The sequence below is a fragment of the Astatotilapia calliptera genome, chromosome 16 (assembly GCF_964374335.1).
Source record: "Astatotilapia calliptera chromosome 16, fAstCal68.1, whole genome shotgun sequence".
Taxonomy (NCBI): Eukaryota; Metazoa; Chordata; class Actinopteri; order Cichliformes; family Cichlidae; genus Astatotilapia; species Astatotilapia calliptera.
The window spans coordinates 32122709-32143538 of record NC_137437.1 but is presented as its reverse complement, the minus strand read 5'-3'; the positions used below and the strand labels follow the sequence as shown (position 1 = coordinate 32143538).

Sequence of the window (20830 nt, the reverse complement as noted above, 5' to 3'; positions counted from 1 at the left end):
CTTAACCTGGGTTACTCTCCAGACACATACTCCTCAAGCTTACAGACATCTAATCAAACCTTTAAGCATGGGAACAGCCTGAAACCTGGGCAGCTCTCTTTGTCACGGCTTCTTGGTAATGCGGCTGCACTCGCTGCATGCTGGCCTCCCCCCCGTCTTCTCCTGCCAAGACCTGAATCTCTGAGGCCACTTGGAGGGGGAGACTTGTTTTTCCAAACCCGTACCTCTATTGTTACATTGCATTTGATCTGCTTTTGACCAAGGCTCCATGGTTACGCTCCCAGATACGCTGGCAGTCGGGACGACATTAGCTGTGCTTCCTGAGATCATGTGCAGAGAAAAAAAAATGTTGCAACTTCAGAGACAGCCTCAAAGGCACATCTCCATGGTTTAGGTCAAATAATATACTCTTCTATCACTTAGTATATATAAATGACCTTTGGTTTTGCTCAAGCAAGAAGCATCTCCATGAAACACACATTTATTGTCCTCTCACTCTCTCCGTGTCTGGTCATGTTTGTGTCTGCAGGCTTTGAAATGTAAATGTATTAAATTATATAAACATCAATTTACTGCTTTAGTGTTAGAGGCTATATAAAAGAACTCTTAATGGAGGCAAATGGTAAAGCTTCTGATTACTTTCTTTTATCCATTTTTGTGGCAGGAGCAGATACTTAGCGAACATGTATCTCTAATTTCACAACTGTGTAACTGCTGAAGGCAGTGAAAGTAAAGTGAGGATGCTTTTGAAAAGAATGCTGACTTTTTTAAAGTGCTTTAGGTCTCAGTTGCTTCCATCTCTTGGTGTAATCTCAGACTGATTTTGTGATGATGATGTGATCCAATTTGTGGGGTAGCATCTTCTTTTAGCTCCTGTCTTTATGATTTCGTCTGCTGACTGATCCATGCCAACACTTAAGCCGGCTGCCTGAGATTGTTTAGGTCTGTCTTGTGCCCCCAAAAGAGCCCTGACCCAGCGAAGGACAGATGCTGAATTGGATAGAGATCTGGGGAATTGAGGCCAAGTAAACACCTTGAACTCTTTGTTCAGTTCCCTCAATCCATGCCTGAAAAGTTTTAGCACTGTGGCAGGTGCATTATTCTGCTAAAAGAGGCCACTTCTGTCAGGGAATACCACATCCAGCAGGGATCAGTGTGACTAGTGTTTAGGTGGGTGGTACATGGCAAAATACCATGCATATGAATGCCTGGACCCAAGAGTTCTCAGCATTACACCAAGTTGCCCTCTTTGCCTCTTGTAAAAAAATCACAAATGCACAAAATGTAAAAGATGAAACATCCTTCCCTGACTAGTTCATTGTGTTATTGGTCCATGCTCTCACTCTAAAGCTCATGTATGTTCTTTGAGTGCTGCACAGAAGTCAGCTTTGACACACTCAGCTGGTCTGAAGCTGCACAGCTTCATATGCAGCCATATAAAAAGGTTGGGTGTAATTTTGGGTCTAAAAAGTGAAAGTCATGCAGAAGTGCCTCAACTGTGCATATCAATGAAGAGAGATCACTTGAAAAACATCGAACATGATTTATTGAGATGGAGAAATTAATATATTTGGCGATTAGTCTCCGATAACCCATCGTGGCAGGACTGAATCCCTGCAGTAAAAGGATTTAGGACAGTGTCTAGACCAGAGTGTAGAATAGCTCGCTTGAATAGAGCTTTGGCTCAGGTGTCTGAGGTGGAGATGGGGAGGAAGTAGGATGCACAAAGGAGTCTGAAAGGAAGAATTACAGAGAGGACAGATTTAAACCATCCACCAGGCTCAAAGAAGGCAGGCAAGAAGATGATTGGAAAGCAGCAGACACAAAAGCCTTATTTGTTCACTTTTGAGCATTCCAACATTTTTACTTCCATAGGAATTCAGAGGACAGGTAGCAGCCAGGTGATGCTAATCAAATACAATCTATTCAAGGCGTTTTGGCAGAAGTGTAGACCAATATTCCTCCACAATGATCTGAGAGACTGATAAATACATACGGAGAGTGATTACTTCAAGCTATCGTTGCTAAAGGTAATTCTGTAAGCTACTGAATCATGGGGTTGTATTTAGTTTTTCACAGGTCCACATAAGGGAAACCAGCTTTCAGCTTCTGTGACCTCAGCAAAAACCTTCCTGATAAGATGGCTTTAAGTCCTAATTACAGAGTGTTGTTCATTTTATAAAATATGTTCCCCATTAGAATCAAAGAAGTGAGATAAAGTACGCTGTTGCTTTGTTATCATTGAAAAGCTTGAGCGTGCTTTGTCTTCTTGTTTCTTAGTCAGATCCTCACCTTCCTCCTCACATTTGGTTTCAATGTTTCCATTCAGCTCATAGCTTCACATTTGGACTAACCAGCAGCTGATGTCAATACCCATCTTTTATATACAGTTGATGTACTCTGTAAGCTGGGATGCACATTGTGCCTCAGTGCCTCTCTATCACATCCATATTAAGGTTTTAGAAATTTGGAGTTGATGTTAGACCACACGGGTCAGCCTTTATTCTCCGCATGCATCAGTGAGCCTAAGGCGCCATAACCCACACATAGCCCTCACAACTGGCTTCTGGTAAAGTCGCTGTGTTTCTGTTACAGCCATTTTCTGTGTCCAACATGTCAGCTTCAAGACATGACAGTTAACTTTCTGTCTAATATATCCCACACCTTGACAGGTGCCATTGTAACAAGGCCATCAGTGTCATTCACCTGTCAATGGTTTTAATGCTGTTGCAGTTTGTAGATTTTGGATTGGTCAGATTCTCCCGACAAACAAGTGTCAGAATCTTGTGCTCTGTACTCTATCTTGAGATAAAAAAAAGGAGTTGTCATATTATCAGCTTCTTTGCATGTCTTCTCAACTGACATTGGTTGTTGTCCTCAACTCGCTGCCAAGTTCACTTTGTATTTATAACACTTGGCAACAAAATGAAGAAAGACTTAAACAGTTTTTTGGCAGAGAACAAAGATGGACCCACTACATGGTTCACACTTTTAATTTCTTCTGTAAAACAGGAAACTTTAATGATTGCATTTCCCTCGATCAAGTCTAATTAGCATTTAAAGATAATATGCTGCACAGAGGTTTGTGTCTACACTGATGAGAACAGCATTCAGTTTTACTGCTGTTTTTTCTTTCTTTTTAAAGCAGCAATAATCATAACCTTTACATGAACAGTGCCTCAAATGACAATGTGTACTGTAAAGGGAATTGTACTCAAAGTATAATCATCTCAGCTCTACTAAATGTTACATCTCTGAAATCTTTGGTTTGGCTTTACTCTTTGATTCAGACTCTTAGCAAACATGGCATGTCCTTTCCTTACAACTGCATCTGTCATGCCACCAGCATAAGACACCTCGCTAATGTCAATAGCTCTTGCTTTAATATTTAGCAGCTAAAGTGAAATGTGGTCTCAGATATACTTAGAGAACAAAACAGAACAAGTGTTTACGTTTGTACTTTGAGCAGAAATATGACAAACAGTGCCAACACATTCATCGTATCTAAATTTTTGAGCTGGTTGCAGCTTTAAATGCAGAAATCCAGGATATGGTAAAAATGTCTTACCATGCTTTTACTGTAGCTGTATTTGTGTGTCATGTGGCATACTTTCTTATATGCTAATTGCACTTTTATCATACTAATTTTTCCTCTTGCAGTTTCAGAGGCACATCAAAAAGTCGGAGGGACAGAAGATCCCGAAAGTGGAACTTCAGATCTCCATTTATGGCGTGAAGATACTAGATCCCAAGACAAAAGTGAGTCCAGAAAGGATATAGGCAACTGTATATGACAACTGTGATTATACGGAAAATAAACACTGTGAAGTCATCTCTCATATGCAGAGTAAATAATAAATGCTTTATTTTCCCCCCAGGATGTGCAGCATAACTGTCAGTTACACAGAATATCCTTCTGCGCAGATGACAAAACCGATAAAAGGATATTTACTTTTATCTGCAAAGACTCAGAGTCCAACAAACACCTCTGCTACGTCTTTGACAGTGAAAAATGTGTAAGTCTCTGCCGCTTCAACAAGCTTGCTTGTTTCCTTGGATACAAATGTGAAATACATGAGTCAGATTGCTGAAAAATAAGGTATTTTGACATCTCACAGTTAACCTTTCACGATCAGCTTAAGTGAAAACTACAGCTGTACTCACATTTATTTAGTGTTTGAGCCAGTCTTTGTTTCCTATGTGCTTCAGGCAGAAGAGATAACTTTAACTATCGGCCAAGCCTTTGATTTGGCCTACAAGAAGTTCTTGGAGTCTGGAGGCAAAGACGTGGAAACCAGGAAACAGATTGGAACCCTGCAGAAACGAGTGCGTCTCACATCCAGCTCACGGAGCTCGTTCGCTCACACACACACACACACACTCTGACAGCGTGTACCACCGTGCAGATGCATTGATGTTTTTATTAATTAATGCGGAGCTTGTTTCTATTGATTGTCTTAAATCATCCAGTGTGGACAATTAAGCTGTGCTGATAAAAGGAAAAAAACTGTTAATGAATATTAATGACGCAGACTTCTGTTGTAACAGAGCCAGCCTGTAATCAAATTATTGTACGCCCAGCTGAAAACACGGAGCCGTCCCATGGGAAGTGTTTAAAATTGGATTTGTTCAGATATTCATATAAATTTGATCAAATTGGGGACGTGATGTTTTAGCTAAACACCAGCCTCACGTGTACTTTAACCTCAGTTGGAGGACTGTGGTTAAGCAGACGTGTATTCAAGTGTGTTAAACAGTACAGCCAACTCAGCAGTTTATGAACATGTACACAGACATGCAGACACAGAGCCATGTTAAAAGTTTAGTGATTATTGAGTTCAAATTGTTCAGCATGAATAAACATCTGCTGATAAAGACCTTGTGATAGAAGCAAAGGTCCAGAAATAGCTATTGAGCAGAGCTTGGCAAGGATCTACCGTTTATTTTGATTTAATCCCAAAATCACTTCTGCTGCCCCCTGCTGGTAATACTCAGCAAAGCAGCATGTGTGTTCTAATACAGCGGTCCCCAACCTCCGGGCCTCGGACCGGTACCGGTCCCTGAGTCGTTTGATACCGGGCTGCGAGACTTGAGGCTCAGGTGTGAAATGTATGGTTTTCAGGGTTCCCATTTGAGTAACATTTGTTAAACACTATGTAACCTTACAGGAAACAACTAAACTAGTGTTTTTGTTGGCTGTTTTAAAGGTGTTTATAATTAACTTTCATTTTTGCATATTTTGTCGATAATTTTAGTTATGACATCATGGCAGATTTCTGTGTATTTTGTTGATATGCACTGAAGTTAGCTTGCTAACTAGCCATTGCTATCCTATACCTTTGTGGCTTAAAGCTGTGTGGAGTTGGTTACTTATCAACTTGTCTGATGAGTTCACAGACGTCATAGGTTTTTCTTGATTATTATAATCTCAATGTTTCAGCAAAGTCTCAGGAAAGATTTGTTGAATATCAGTATCTCATTGTTGACGCGACAGCTTAATTACTTAATAATAGTTAGTTTTTAGCAGTGTGCTAAAGTACAGTGTTTTGTCATTTGTGTCGAATTCTGTTAAAAAAAAGACATGTGAGCAGTTCGAACGTGACTCTGTATCATAAGCAAATTACACAAATTGCACTTTGACATCAAATATTTTTCTGCACTCTGCTGCTGCCCTGTGTCCTGATTCTGTTTGTATCTTTTGCAGATTCAAGAACTGGAAACGGAAAACTCTGAACTAAAGAAACAACTGCAAGAGCTTGAAGAACAGCTGATGATAGCACACGTACCTTCAGTAAGAACAAACTGCGTAGCATGCCAAACTTCAGTTTAGAAAAGTAGATTTTACAGAAGAAAATGAGACCTTAGACTTTGATTTCTGTCCTTTTCAACAGCAGTTACTGTAGCCACGGGGAACAATAGAGTGACTGCATTACAATATCCAATATCTGCAATATCCATCTAAAACTACCTGAAGTGTCTGTTATACCAGACAAAGCAACGCCACTAGAATCAGCTGAATTGTTGAGTTGTACAAAACTGCTTTTGTTCCTTTTGAGATGTTTAATTCAAAGACTTTCATTATGTACGAAACAGCTGACTAATGTAATAGCACTCTTTAATAACATAATCTGTGATTCAAGCATTCTGAATGAGCCAGAAGTGCACAACCTAAACCGTCGTTTAATTCTAAAAGATTCCTGATTTAAACTTAAATTTAAACTGTTGAGTTTTAAAAGTACTTTTAAGGACAGCTGGCTTTGCTGATTGTGTTTGTGCGATTAAATGCACGACTCCGGTTTGGAATGACCAGGCCTATCTGGAGGCAGGCAGCAGGGGTCTGTATCTGAAGCAAAGCAATTACACACCTGATTGGTCTGATGAGGAATGCGATACATTCAGCATCTAATTGGGGCAAATGCCAGCACTTGTGACAGCCTCCTGAGAATGCAATTACCCACAGCTCCCCTATTCTACAACACTGAATAATATTGTCTCTGTCTCTCTCTTTCTGGTCATTTCCTGTCTGCGATCTTTTTCTCAGCCGCTGCACATAAACGCAGCTAATGAAGCATACATGCTGCAGAGGCCGTCCTCTCTCTTCTGGTGCCACAGCATCAAGTCGCTCTCCTGTCTGGAAATCTCCTCTGTCACTCTCACTCCTATGAGCTCACCGGAGTCCAACCTGTCCACCGGGCTACTAACTCCTCCGCCTGCCAAACCCGCTCTCCTCCCTCCTAAACCCAATGAGGGCTGCAGCATCCCGCGGCCTCGCGTAAACACCCTCCGCTTCTCTTTTTCTGTGCTGTCTCTCTGTCCCTGGAGCCTTGTTATCTCCTGCCTTTGTCTGTGTGGTGCTTGTGCTTCGTCTTCTTCTTCTTCCCTTGCTTTGATGCAAAAAAAAAAAAGAGAGAAAAATAGCTGTGTAGTTTGTGCATGGGTGAACTTACAGGTCTCTGCCGGTGGCTCAACCATTACTTTGTATGCAGGCGGGGAGTATCTCAATGAAGCCGCAGTCGACAGACATTTTTGACATGGTTCCCTTCTCCCCTGTGACACCACTGGTGCCCACACCAGCCAGCAACGGCTGCCCACCCCCTCCACCCACCACATTGCCACCAGATATAAGTAAGTGAAAAACTTATTTGCATTTCGGTGTTTTAACCCCTCCCCCCTCGATGTGCCTCCTTGATCATTACAATGTTGATCTGCTCTGTGCATGTAGGTAAAGATTTGTTTGGTGCAGAGCCATTTGATCCGTTCACCTGCGGGGCAGCTGATTTCCCTCCAGACATCCAGTCAAAGCTGGATGAGATGCAGGTGAGCTCATCGCTGTGTCTCTTTCAGAAGAATTGCAGGCAGGCTGCTTAAACTGTGAAACTGTTTTCTTCTTTTTATTATCACAACCATTACTTTGAAGATTAAAGATTTTCCCCTTGCTTTCATAAATAAAGGCTTTGCGCATCACAAGCGACGCCTTAGCTGAACCTAGTAACAGACTCCAGTTGTCTAACCGCAGTGCACACCGCTGTAATTGCCACATCAGTTCCACCATACAGTACACACTTTATTACAATAAATAATGTTTGAGTAGAAAAATGCAGTAGCAATAGAAACAATTTGTGTGGAATTATCTAATGAGGAAAGGTTTAGTGACTCATCAATGGGTAACAGTAGCTCCTTTATTCATTTTAATCAGAAGACACAGAAACACTAATGTGTTCATAAAAGAGTGTGTTAATTAAAAGTGTTTAGTGTATCACTCTGTTTTCCTGCCTGCATGAAAATGTCGTGATATTACAGCAGAGCGAGTTCAAGCAATTGTTGTTGTGTTTGGGATGGAGCCATAAATTAATATTGTAGTCAGATCTGTAATATAAAAAAAACCAATGGTGCTTATTAGAAATAAACTTTTGCTTTCAGACTGCGTCTCAAACCTTTGTGGGGATTGCCAAAAACTGAGAGAGCTAAAGGAGCTTGTGTTCAGTCATTTAATCCAAAGCGATAAATCGGGATTTGAATATATGATCTCATGTATAAGATAACAACTTTTTTTTTTTGTTAAGTGTGTGAATTTATCTTACACCCACTGTAGCAGATTTGTGTTAACAGACAAATGCACGTTCTTGTTAAAGGTCAGTGAGTGCAGAAGTGGAATTAATTGGATCCATCATTTCCTAACAAACTACAAAAGTGATCCTGAAATAGTTTCCTTTAGTCGGTGGTATTTATTCGCAGGGCTTCCTGTCCTGTAATTGGTAATTATTAGAAACACACCTCGCAGCCTTGTTAACAGATGAGACTAATTAAGTGGATTTGTAGCGGTGCTTTTTTTCTGTTTGCAATAGCAGGACATGGGAAAAAAGGGTTTGAAAAGCTGCTGCAGCTTCTGTTTTCGTGCTGTCACACAGTTATCAGTGTAGTTACACCATGTTCACATGAATCTGTAAAAACCGCCTGAAAATGACAACATTTGCTTTAAAAAGTTGTGACTTCAAAACTGCGACATCCAAGGTTCAGTTTGTTAAACACCTGTTGAGCTTTGGCAGCGTGTCGCCAGTAGGAGGCAGCGTTGCTCTGATGTTTCTCTCCTTCCTGTTCTTTCTCTTCTTAATGACTAACAGCTGAACGTATCTCTTTCCCTCTCTCACTCGTAGCGGCAGAGATGGTTCGTAGTCCTTTACCCTCTGCTTGTGCTGTTGTGTTTTCGTCTTGCACGCTCTGAATGCAGCTGCACGCGCTCACATTTGCAGACTGCACCGACGCTGCCAGTGCATCTGTGGCAGCTTCATTAGCTCAGCTTTCTTCATGACTTACTCTGTGTCTTTTTGATTAACAAGAACAAATACGCACTGCTTAAGCTTGAAAATATTTGTTTTGCACATAAACAATGTTGGGGGTGCATGACGGCCTCATTTGCAAAATAAGCTCGACTTACTTTGATCTGCTATAATTGAGTTTTCCTATTAGGATTCATGCCTTGCCGTTTCTGATCTTGTCTAAAATGCATGACCCAGCATGATGCGGTGTCAGTAGCGTTTAGCTTGTCTTTGCCTCTGAGGTTTTTCCAGCGGGCCTGAGTGTCTATAAAAGCGGCCCTGTGTGGCTTCATGTCTTCCAGGAGGGGTTCAAAATGGGACTAACCTTAGAGGGCACCGTCTTCTCTCTGGACCCGCTAGACAGTCGCTGCTGATGCTGAGAAGATGAACCCTTCGAGGTGCACTTTCAACCCGTTTGTATGAAGAAGAAGTGCCAAAATCCACTCCACGGTCGAGTCAAGATGTCACAGTTTTCATCTTGAGGTTTATATGCATTTGCATTTAGATTGGTTTTCGATATTTCAAGGTAAACTCAGATCCATTATAGTAAAGAGCTATTTTTGTAATAAAAAAAAGACAAAAAATGCGTATGGAGGTGTTAGTTTTGAGTACCTTTGCTTGCACAGGAGGAGACAGTTGTAAATAGTGGATATGTTCAATGGTACACTCTGTGGCAGAATTTTCATATGTGTGTATGCACCGTTTGAATTCTGTATTGTCAACACATTCCTGTTTGTATGCCAAACACAAGCTGGCAAGAAAAATAAATGGAATCTATATTGTGACAAAACCTTTGAGCTTTTAACATCGCATATTTTACTCCACATTAATTCATACGTTATGTAGTCGATTAATCCAGCCTGATATTTTCTTTTGTTTTTTTACTTCAGTGACCTTTCCGCTCTTTGTCCTTTGTTCTGTTCAGATTTTGACCAGATTGAGTTGCCATTTCGGTGTTTACCTTTCATTTTCTGCTCTTTTATCTCTGTCCAGCCAGTTCTATTCCTGTTATTTCACTTTTGGTTGAATTGACTTTGCTGTTACAGATATTAAAGAAAATCCTACTATGAAAACTGCTCCTCACTCATTCTTCTGTGTTATATAATTTATATCTGACTTTATTTGTATGTGGCATTTGTTTATGAAACATTTTCTTCAAGTGGCAGAACTATTATAATGCTGTAGGCTCGGCTAAAGCACAATGACGCCCTTGAATTTTTCCGAGTGCCATCACGACATTTTTGTGTGCGATTGCCATCAGCTTACAAAAGGGAAACATGAAAAAAAATGGAAGTCCTCTTAGCAATAGGAAGTACAGAGTCCATATGTTTACATGTCACTGCTCTGTTCTGCAATATCAAAGCCTCTTTTAGCCAATATGCTTTTGTGACTTTTAAGTACATATAATGAGCTTTTAAGAGTTAAGATTTAGGTCTGTAACAGCGGTATTGTACATGGTAGCTGCAGTTAGCGTGGTTAGCTTTCTGCAGGGTGTGTAATACTGCTGGACTAATGCAACTAAATATATTGACGTTTTCTCAGGATAGTAAGTTAACATTGATAGCATCTCCTCCTCCATAGAACCAAGCTCATTAATGCTGCTCAGTGAAAGCTTTAACTGATGCAGAAGTTGGGGGTTGTTGTGGAACTGTGCTTAGCTTGCAGGTGTCTCTTCACATTTGCAGTAGAGGTCTTAAAAGCTGATGTAACTTAATCACATTGATTACATGTTGTTCTCGTCTTTTTCACTCACTAATACAGAATGTGTCATTTTGCTAGTTAAAGTGCAAATGCACACTAACAACAAGGATTTGATCCCTGTTTTTCTCTCTTGCTGAAGTCACAGCGGTCACAGACTGTGGCATTACAAAAATGATTTTGACCGTGTGCAATGAACTTACACTCTCAATGCCTTTGATATGGTTGCTTCAAAGACTGGTGTCAGGTCTGTGACCACCTGCAGTTAGTTGTCAGAGATAAGACTGGTGATGCCTTCTGTCTGCTGTCAATTTGCTATTGAATATGGCAATTTCATCCAGTCTGCTTGGGATAGTACGGCAATTAATTATGATAAATTGTGAAATCTACAAATTGCCATCTGCATACACAGAAATTCACATTAATTACTTCTATTAAGAGTCCAGCCAGAAACCTGAATGGGTAGATTTTAAACAGAAGTTCCTCCACAAATAGTGGTGTAGTTGCTGCAGAACAGCATGTTAATTGCAAAAATGACAGAGGTATTTTTGCAACCTTGCCTTTAATCACCTTGCTTTTGCCCAATGATCAGACCCAACAAATATACCCCCCCCCCCCCCCCCCCCCCCCCATAAAATTATGAATTATCTTGCATAATTAGGCTGTTGAGTTTCTTTACTCATTTCAGTTATTACCAACAAAATAGTTGCATGTCTAAACATCTGGGAATTACCCAGATGATTTTATTTATTTAGACAGAGATCCCCTCCATCTATGTTCAGCATAAAGTTACGCCGATAGTTGCCTTGCACCAAGACACCTGTGCAATCGCCTTGCAATCATAAGTGGTCACCCAAAAGGTTGACATTGCACAATGAATGAACCTCTGGGCAAGTAGCTGATCACTCCAACTACTTGAAATTCATCATAAATACAAAAACACTCAATGCAAACACCGAACAACCCAGTATCTCTTCTACTTTTACTCAAGTGTGACTGAGTTTTAACCAAAGAAATATACCACAAATAAAGAAACTTAGTCACTTGAATTTAGCAATAAATGTGTTGTGTCACTTTCTAACACTTTACCCTAAACACCTTTTATGTTCATCATATGTTTTCACCATAAAATACTTTCTGCATACAAAGTTATCTATTTGTGCCCAGGTAACCTTTTTACTTTTTTTGCCAACCTGTCACATTCCACTAATCGGAGTCCTTTGCTCCCATTAGTAATATCTCTACCTTGGGAATGGCTCCTTTTGTGTTCAGTCTTTAGCTGCCATATCACTGCTACCTTCTGTGAATGTCCCATGAGCTATAACTATGACATGAGGTGCAATAGCTCAGATTAGGTCCAGTGTCTAAACAGATTTTCCTCATATATAAGATTCACCTTAACCACTGGGGTGCTTAAGCACATCACCACAGGCAGGGAGAGAGTGATTCACTCAGTTGTTGTCCTAATTCTTCAGTTGCTACAGTTGTGCTGTAAAAAAAAAAAAAAAAAAAAAAATCACATCTGATTTTCTCTTTTTCTTTTCTCTTAAAACAAAGTTTCAGGTCTCTTGGGGCTGCTATCGTAGACAATTTATAAAGATCCAAAATGAAGTCTACTCAAACAAGAACAGGCAGAGAGAAGTATTTTCAATATTTATTTTCAAAGGAAGAAACGCATCTGCTTCCAGTGTGGAACCCCCCCTCTTCATCCTCTTCCTCCTCCTTCTCCTCCTCTCTGCCTTGGGGGTGTTTGCAGGCAGCCATGCCTTGCATAATTCTAACAAATCTATAATAAATATACTCAAATTCGAACCAAATGGTCACAAGAGAATTAAAAGCACAGTCAAAAAAAAGGAAAGATGTAAAACAAACTGTTCACCTTGAAAACTTTGTGTAAAAAGTAAATTAAACTAAATATGAATTTAGGTGCAAAACTGGCCAACGCAAAGAGCCTAACTATACCTGAATCAATATGACAAGAGCTTAGGGGGATTAACAAGCATTTAGTTTAATTTGTTGCATAGCAAAAAATAAAAATTAAAAATACAAAGCAAACAGGCACACTCAGCCGTCTTATTCTATAAAACTGAGTATTAAAAAAAAAGGATTTCAAGAGCATATATGTCCAGGATACTTCAAAGGGGGAGCTGACATGCATAAAAATCGAATACTCTGTGCTACCTTTTAACTGTACCATAATTGTATAATTGAAGGGGGGGGGGGAAAAAGAATTACAAATCACCACACATCACTCACATGACACCTCATTCATCTCCCCATTGTTGACAGAGAGATCTTTATTGGCATCCCCAAACCCTGCCCTGTACCGCGCAGCTGGGAGAAGATCACAACGGTCACACTACTTACAAAACAGCACCTGTGTGAAACAAAAGATTTACATGTAGTGTCATGGTGTTCTCAGTTCCGGTGACGAGGTAGCTAACACTGAGTGACTGACAGTCTTCATGCGTCTTTAATGTTCTACATGGTTGGTACAGAGTTTTGAGTAACTAGATACAGACATCGGTTCATCAGAACTCTCATGAGAAAATACCTGCGCCAGCGAACGCATAAGCGGCTGTATTTGTTTCCTCAATAGCACCACAAAGATGTTTTATATTCAGACAATGAAGTAAAAAAACAAAAAGAAAACAGAGAAGTCTCTAAAAAAATTAGTAGTGGTGGGACATACGTCGTAGTTTCAGTGGAAACGTTCTGGGCTTACGAACAGCAGTCATAATAACAGTTTAAAGCTTCTATGTTCTTTGGCGAAATTAAAGGATAAGATCTTTGGACCTCGAAAATGCACAAAGCTTGAAGTCAAACATACACAAGACGACAGAGGAATGATTCTGATTTTTTTTTTTTTTTTTTAACCAATTTTTCATGTAAATTCCAAAACAAATCTTTGCCGTCTTGAACTGGGTCGAAAGGCACAATAAATATCTCGCCACAGGGCCACAACAGTCCTCGGTACTCGTATGTACAACGTGGCTGATCGCATCAGCTGTCAGTTCAACAGTCTCGGGATGCTCCTCGACACTTCCCTTCCCTGCTGACGCCTTTACAAGAAGCACACGGGCCCGATGTCGACGCCGAACTCTTGATCCCGGCCGCCAATGTCCACGGGGGCAATATCCACAATGGGAAGTCTTGCTGTTTTCTGTGTCCTGTACTCAAACACGGTCTTGCCCCAGTTGCCATTTGCTTGCTGTTAAAGAGATAAAAACACAGGTTCGTCAGTGAACTCTGTGAAGAGAAAGGCTTTCAAATCCTGAAATACATCTAATTCCTCAGTTTGTTCCCTAAGCACACTGTTCATTTTGTGTTCGTGTTCATGCACATACACTCACCTCCTGCTATAAATTAAGCTGAAAAACTCAATTTGTATCAACCCTGATAGAATCTGTTAGAAACTGCTGCCTACTTTCACACCCAGCAGACACCAAGCATCATTATGATTTGACTGATGAAGACCTGTCCAGTATTAACTCACTACTCAATCTTCATTGTCAGGCATGTGTTGAACTACAACAGTTGAAATGCTGGACTTACTGTGCAGGAGTCCTCCACCACTGTGTATCTGAACCGGTTGTTTCCCTCTGCTTTGAGCTCTAGGTCGTTGGAGCCTTTGAGGATCACGGCCTTCTTTAAGTTGCCCGTCTTGTCATCCATGTAGCCCACAGAGTTCTTGCAGTGGTACGTGATGGTCTGGGAAACCTCTTTGGACAGCAGGCGGATGAAGGTCATCTGCACTGCGACGGTGTTTGATGGCTGATCTTTGTTGCCATAAGCAAACTAAAAGCACAAATTTGTACAACATGTTAAGTTCTGGATTGATTTAAAAATGCTCTCACACACACAGACACACACAACTAGTGTGTAGCTGCTCACATGTGTTCCGCTGTTCATGTCGGCTCCAAACCACACAGGCTTGTTCCTGGAGGAGGTCCACCACACTTTACGAGGTATGCTGGATGGGTTGGCAGAGATGCAGGTCTCTCCAGTGTCCATGTTGCAGTGCACTTGAATGGCATCCTCTGCACTGCCTTGGTTTGGATCCACCCAGTACTCACCTACATCACAAAATGGAAGCATTGAAATAAATTGCACTTCCAGAAGTAGGGATATACTAAGTCAGTGTCTACATGAACGGACCCCTGGGGCTAACAATTGGTATTAAAGGCACATATCTGTTTCCTTGAGCACTTAAAGGGTACATACAAGCTCCCAAGCTGTAAATGGTACCATTTACAGCTTGGTATATACCATAGGTATATACCATTTCCTCAAGTTTTTAGGATGACTGTATGCAATTGGCCTCCTTGGAGACAGACCTCTGCTATAAATTCTGGGTGACTTCCTTCCCGAGTTATTGGGTTCTCAAGATTTTCTTAAAACTTGAGGTCACGGAGATTCAAACTGTCCAAGGTTTTAGTAGATGCAACTACAGTATCAATTTGAAAATCCTAAGTCGCCTGTTCTTGAGTTATCACATTCACACGTGTCCTGCTTCCTTATTCACAAGGGGTCATCACAGCATGTTTGATCTGGCAGACTTTTTACACCAAATACCCTTCCTGATGCACCCCCGGATGGATTTGTGTCCCCTCCTGGGATCAAACTGTGGATCTTTCTCTTGTTAGGCGCATTATATTTCATTATATCCCAGCTGGACTATTGTAACTCCTTATACGCTGGAGTCAGCCAGACCTGCCTGGCAAGGCTGCAGTTGGTCCAGAATGCTGCAGCTCGTCTTCTGACACATACTAAAAGATGTGAACACATTTCCTCGGTACTTGCCTCCCTTCATTGGCTCCCTGTCCGCTTCAGAATTAATTTTAAAATTTTATTGTTGACCTACAAAGCCCTGAATGGACAGGCTCCCGGGTATTTGTCTGACCTCTTGCAGACTTATACCCCCCTTAGATCTCTTAGATCAAGTGATCTTTTGCTTTTAGCTGTACCAAGGTCGAGGCTGGTTCATAGAGGTGATCAAGCATTTGCAGTCGTAGCGCCTAAGCTGTGGAATAATTTACCCCTATACATCAGACAGGCTCATACTGTCAGTCTTTTTAAATCTTATCTTAAAACGCATTTTTATTTACTGGCTTTTAATACAGCATGAGAGTTATTTGTTAATTCATATTTTTTGGTGTTTGCTTTTAATACTCTAAGTTGTTTTATTATGCATGTTGTATTCTTGTACAGCACTTTGGTCAACGCTCCTGTTGTAATTAAATGTGCTATATAAATAATTAAACTATTAACTATTAGACTATGTGTATATGTCACACAGCGGAAATTTGTGTTTTTATGTTTTATCAATCTGTGTATTGGTACATAGTGTTGATTTTATTTGCATGATTTTATTGGGATATTTATATTGCATGTTTGTTTATTGATATTTATACTGCATGGTTTTAACCTCATATTTATATTTGTGTTAATGTTATACCATGTTCCTTTAACCCACTGTGGACTAAACAGTCAATTGTAGGCACCTGTGAGGTGGGGGCGTTCCCCAAGGTGGCCTATCAGCCGCCAGGTTGACCTATTAAAGGGGATGGTGAGCGCAGAGACAAGAGGAGAGAGGAGTGACGCACGAAGGGTGAGGAGGCGAAAAAGGAACGTGTGCACCCCCGCATGTGGAACGAACTACTGCCTGACTGTGGGGTGCCGCGAGTTGTTCGGCGATCCAGTCCTAACGGCAGGAACGGCAACAGTGGGTGGCGATGGCTGCAATGCACGACAGGGCAGGGATGCCCCTCTGCCTGCATCTGACGGTGAGACGAGGGAGGCCGTGTTCAGGTGTGGAGTGGGGCGGGACTATGCGGCGACGCGCTGTCAGGAGGAGACAGGTCCGCGATAGGAGCCCCCTCCCTGGTCTGTTGCTGACGAGTTTTACCATACTGGAAGAGAAGTTCCTCTCCTGTCTCTTTCATATAAGGACCATTCGCCCATGTGTGGCTGGACTGTGGGATTATGGGACTATGGGAGAGTAATTTTGGTATATAGAACACATGTTTTAGCCTTGTTTTAATATTGTATAGTTATTTCTGCCGGCAGGGTTTTTAGCGGGTTGCAACACTACTTTTATTGTATACGGGGAATTTTATCTTGTATTTGTGACTCTGGCTGTGTTTTTTTTATTATGGAAATAAATGGTGTTTGAAGCCAGCTTAGTTTCTGTGCCCTGAGCGCTGACCCACCCACTCCCCTTTGCGCTTGTATGTATACCAGACGTGGTGGTGGTGAAGATTTAGGTCCACCAGTCTTAGCGGCTACATATAAAACTATACTCGGGAGCCTTGACATTACATGCAAGCAACTTTAGTTTGTGTGTCAATATTTACATCAGCAAATGGAAAAACGCTGCAAATACACACAAAACACTATAAAGTGAGGAAAAAAACATCTTACAAAGCGCAAACAAGTGTTTCTGGGGACGTGATGGAAACCAAAACATGTGAAGGCTCACACTGAGACATAAACGAAGAGGAGGGTTCATCAGTGTTGTGAGCTGGAAAAAGTGTGGAGGTAAAACATGATTTAATCACCATTCATAAAATGCTGTGGCTACATGTTTGCTATTAGCCATTTATTTTTTAGCTTGTCATTTCCGCTTCTGCTCTATCACGTTATCATTTCCTAAAAAAAAAAAGATTTGTTTCATGATTTTTAAAATTTCTTGTTTTTAGATTTTGCAGGTTTTTTAATTCCTGTTGTGTTTTTGCAGCATTTTCCTATTTGCTGGTGTTTTCCTAAGTTGCAGTGTATTTGACCTCTCAAGGCCACCATAGAAAAAAATTTACATTCTAATAAAGTCAAATCTGTTTAAATGTCTCCCCTCACTCACCGCTCTTCTTCATGGGGTAGCACCTCTTGAGGTCGTCACAGGTCCTGGCAGGATGTTTCTTGCTGCCGTCTGGGCTCTTCATGTTGTCGATCTGGCTCTTGAGGGCTTTCAGGGTGGCTTGAACACCGGGGTCGACGGGCACTATGGTGGAGGCATTGCTGTTGGGCAGAGCTTCGTCCTCGCTGAACTCAGGAGGAGGTGGCCCAGAGTCGTAATCCTGGGGGCCGCCGAATAGGTCATCCACAGCTGCCATGGGACGTCCGGGAGGGCCTGGAGGACCTGCGGGTCCGGGTTCTCCGGGAGGGCCCTGCGGGTTTTGGAATAGTAGTGTGAAGACTGTACTCTTTGGGGTTTTTATTTACACATTGAAATTTTGCCCATCCCCTATTCCCTATGTACCAAACATCTGTTGAAAAGATGTTCTGCATTTTAACAAACATTCTCATCTGGCTCCTTTTTATGAGCTTTGCACACACTTTTTGCTGCGTAATGAGACAATACCTCTGGTCCAACTTCTCCTGTGATCCCACGAGTTCCTGGAGGTCCCATTGGTCCAGGCAGTCCTATGTATCCTTCTTTTCCAGGAGGCCCGATAGGTCCAGGAGGTCCCTAAATCATAAGGAACCGTTAGCCTCAAATATGAGAAATTAATTCCAAAGTTATAGCTGATATGAAGATTATTCTCTTCCTCAACACGAATGAATCGGTGGCAATTACCCTCGGTCCACTGGGTCCAACAATTCCTGGAGCTCCCTGCTCACCAGTTGTGCCCTAAAAGCAATAAATCAAATTTATTAGTCTGTTTAATGCACTTTAACTCGATGAACACAACCTATTGATGATACTCAAGTGGGAAAACTCAGCTAATGGTACCATTTGTTTTGTTCAGCTGAATTTCTGTGAAACAAAGTGTCCACTTTAGGGCACTGCCAAGAGTAAAGTAAATACACTAATCTAGCTTATAGCTGTCAGTAACTGGGTCATGAGGGGTGGGTTGATGGGATAATGACAGACAACATTGTTAGCAAAAAACGGAAATGAAGCTGCACTCATTTACAAGCGCTGCATTAAAATGAAAGAGAATTATGTTCAAATAAAAAATTAAAGATCCTTTTGATCACTGTCTGATTTGCATTTCAGAGCGCGGTTGGCAAAGGTGGAATAACAGAAGAATACTCCACTGTACTGTATGCAGTAGGTTGGAAAGCCTCTGAGATGAAGCAGAAGTCATCAGTCAACATTATCATTTTTACTTACTGGAGGTCCGGGGAGACCCTGCAAACCAGTGAAGCCTCTGTGTCCCTTCTGGCCTCTCTCTCCATGGTCACCCAGGTCACCCTTATCTCCTCTCGGCCCTTGGGGTCCCTGAGTTATAAAAGATTTAGGGTATTTCATAATTACGGTCATGAAATGATGAAGATTGCTTTTACTGCTGTTCTGCACTGAGATCCGAATGAATGTTCATTGAAAGCTATCTGAAAAGGTAATTTACTTTCATAAAACAGATAGTTTCACATAACCACAAGCTGAAGACTCACCACTAATCCTCTCTTTCCAGCTGAGCCAGGTGGTCCAGGAGGTCCTCTTGAGCCCTGAAAACGAGCAAAATCATTAGAAAGCCCTCAGGGAACACAGACCTCTGCAAACACTGAGTCCATCCAGCCTTCTTGTACTGAAACACATTATTCAGTTACTATTAAGGGTTTCAATTAAATCTGCCTCCAGAATGTCCTCATGTGCCCTCGGTACATCTGTTAATACACCCTGCACATGAACAGAAAAAAAAACAAAAACCACTTACAGGCTCTCCTCTCCTTCCAGCATCACCTGGGGCACCAACAGGACCGGGAGGTCCAGGAAGTCCCTGAGGACCAACCAAGCCTTCTGGACCAGGATCTCCTCGGTCTCCCTGGAAATTTAAAAAAGTAAGTAAGTGTTAGCTACCTGCAACATCTTTATTTTTTCCCTTTTTCTAATCAATTTTTTTTTATTTTATTTCTTATCTAGAAAAAAAATCAAATTTTGGCATTGCTCACCAAAGTTTAGCTGTCATCATCAAAACATTCACAAACAACCCTGGTTAAAAATACATTTCTTCATTTGCAGACACAATAAAAAAAACACCAAATTAAGCAATAATTCAAGAGGAACCAAGAGCAAAAAATACAAGTTTGTGTCGATTCCCAACAAACAGAAAAGAGGAATCAAGCACTTCACAGGTCTTGTCGCCCAAGTCAGAATATTTTCCTCATTTTCTAATGGTAAACTAATATTGTAACTAATGTTTTTATATTCAATCCTTCCTAAAATAACATCTTTTTCTATTCGTAACATCAGGTTTAGACCAAACTTCAGATCAGTCTTTTCAAACGCTAATATTTTTGCCATTTCAACAGTCCATTTTTGGATTGCTGGTACCTCCTCAGGTTCTTTGTCTCCAGGAAACACACAGATCCTTCAAGACCTTTGCCTACGCTGGAGAGGATAGTTTGGAATACCTGTGCATTCCATTCTAAGGTACAAGATCTTTTAAGACAAGAGTTATATCCTCCAGCAACCTTAGATTAATATAAGATGAGCACTTTTTGCAATGTCATATTTTGATCCTTTCTGCATCTTACCCTTTGTCCAATAACACCATCCTTTCCTGGTGGGCCATCTGATCCTGCAGGACCCTGAGGACCAGACAAAGAAAAAAAACAAAAACAGAACATTTAGACAGCTTTGCTAGCGTTAGTTGGGAACCACAAACACTTTAAAACATGCACTTACATCTGGACCAGGATCACCACGAGGTCCATTAGCACCAGGAACACCGACTGGACCTGGAGGGCCTTTATCTCCAGGCGCTCCTGTTGAGCCCTGCTTTCCTGGGGGACCCTAAAAAAAGAAAACAGAAAAGTCACAATACAATATAAAGAACACGAATGTCAAGTTTAGACTTTTAAGCTAGTAAATAACAAAGCTGGTACACAGCAGATATCGGATTTGATACCAACCGCTGGTCCTGGGAGACCTGGTGGCCCACGCTCTCCTCTCTGACCAGGAAGACCTACAATGCCTCTCTGCCCTGTAGTTCCAGCTGGGCCTGGAGGACCATTAGGACCCTAAAGCAGACAACATTAAATTAAATTCTCTTAAAGGCAAACAGAAGAACAAGCAACAAGGAATTTCTAAAAAAAATGTATGAGCTGGGACGATTAAAAAAATATTTAAATAAATCCAAGTTTCTTATTAAAATTGTGACAAACAAAAATAAAATTGACTTTACCGTAGGGCCATCCTCTCCAGAGTCCCCTTTGTCTCCTGGGCTACCTGGTGATCCTGGAGGTCCACGTTCTCCTTGTCGTCCAGGGGGTCCATGATCTCCACGAAGTCCAGGAGGACCCTCTTTTCCTGGAGGTCCCAGGGGTCCTGCTTCTCCTAAAGGACCCTAATAAGACCGGTTACAGTCACA

The 20830-nt window shown here is 41.3% G+C and overlaps 2 protein-coding genes across 10 annotated transcripts in view; one reads left to right on the top strand and one right to left on the bottom strand.

Moving 5' to 3' along the window:
• The window catches only part of gulp1a (GULP PTB domain containing engulfment adaptor 1a), a 92802-nt gene extending 82913 nt beyond the window's left edge, over window positions 1-9889 (top strand). For 8 of the 9 annotated variants that reach the window (XM_080290533.1, XM_080290532.1, XM_080290534.1 and 5 more), the window contains 8 exons: window positions 3661-3759; window positions 3879-4016; window positions 4210-4326; window positions 5705-5791; window positions 6542-6772; window positions 6987-7125; window positions 7223-7317; window positions 9119-9889. In XM_080290533.1, coding sequence (XP_080146659.1) covers window positions 3661-3759; window positions 3879-4016; window positions 4210-4326; window positions 5705-5791; window positions 6542-6772; window positions 6987-7125; window positions 7223-7317; window positions 9119-9190 — 978 coding nt within the window. In that variant the 3' untranslated portion in view covers window positions 9191-9889. The remainder of the gene's footprint in view (window positions 1-3660; window positions 3760-3878; window positions 4017-4209; window positions 4327-5704; window positions 5792-6541; window positions 6773-6986; window positions 7126-7222; window positions 7318-9118) is intronic. The other variant, XM_080290540.1, reaches the window with a different exon arrangement.
• Window positions 9890-12497: 2608 nt separating this feature from the next.
• The window catches only part of col5a2a (collagen, type V, alpha 2a), a 42955-nt gene continuing 34622 nt past the window's right edge, over window positions 12498-20830 (bottom strand). Inside the window, exons 42-54 of the mRNA XM_080290531.1 lie at window positions 20645-20806; window positions 20373-20480; window positions 20146-20253; window positions 19995-20048; window positions 19175-19282; window positions 18912-18965; window positions 18631-18738; window positions 18091-18144; window positions 17875-17982; window positions 17374-17680; window positions 14409-14590; window positions 14070-14312; window positions 12498-13725 (exon numbers count right to left, since the gene is read on the bottom strand). Coding sequence (XP_080146657.1) covers window positions 13579-13725; window positions 14070-14312; window positions 14409-14590; window positions 17374-17680; window positions 17875-17982; window positions 18091-18144; window positions 18631-18738; window positions 18912-18965; window positions 19175-19282; window positions 19995-20048; window positions 20146-20253; window positions 20373-20480; window positions 20645-20806 — 1743 coding nt within the window. The 3' untranslated portion in view covers window positions 12498-13578. The remainder of the gene's footprint in view (window positions 13726-14069; window positions 14313-14408; window positions 14591-17373; window positions 17681-17874; window positions 17983-18090; window positions 18145-18630; window positions 18739-18911; window positions 18966-19174; window positions 19283-19994; window positions 20049-20145; window positions 20254-20372; window positions 20481-20644; window positions 20807-20830) is intronic.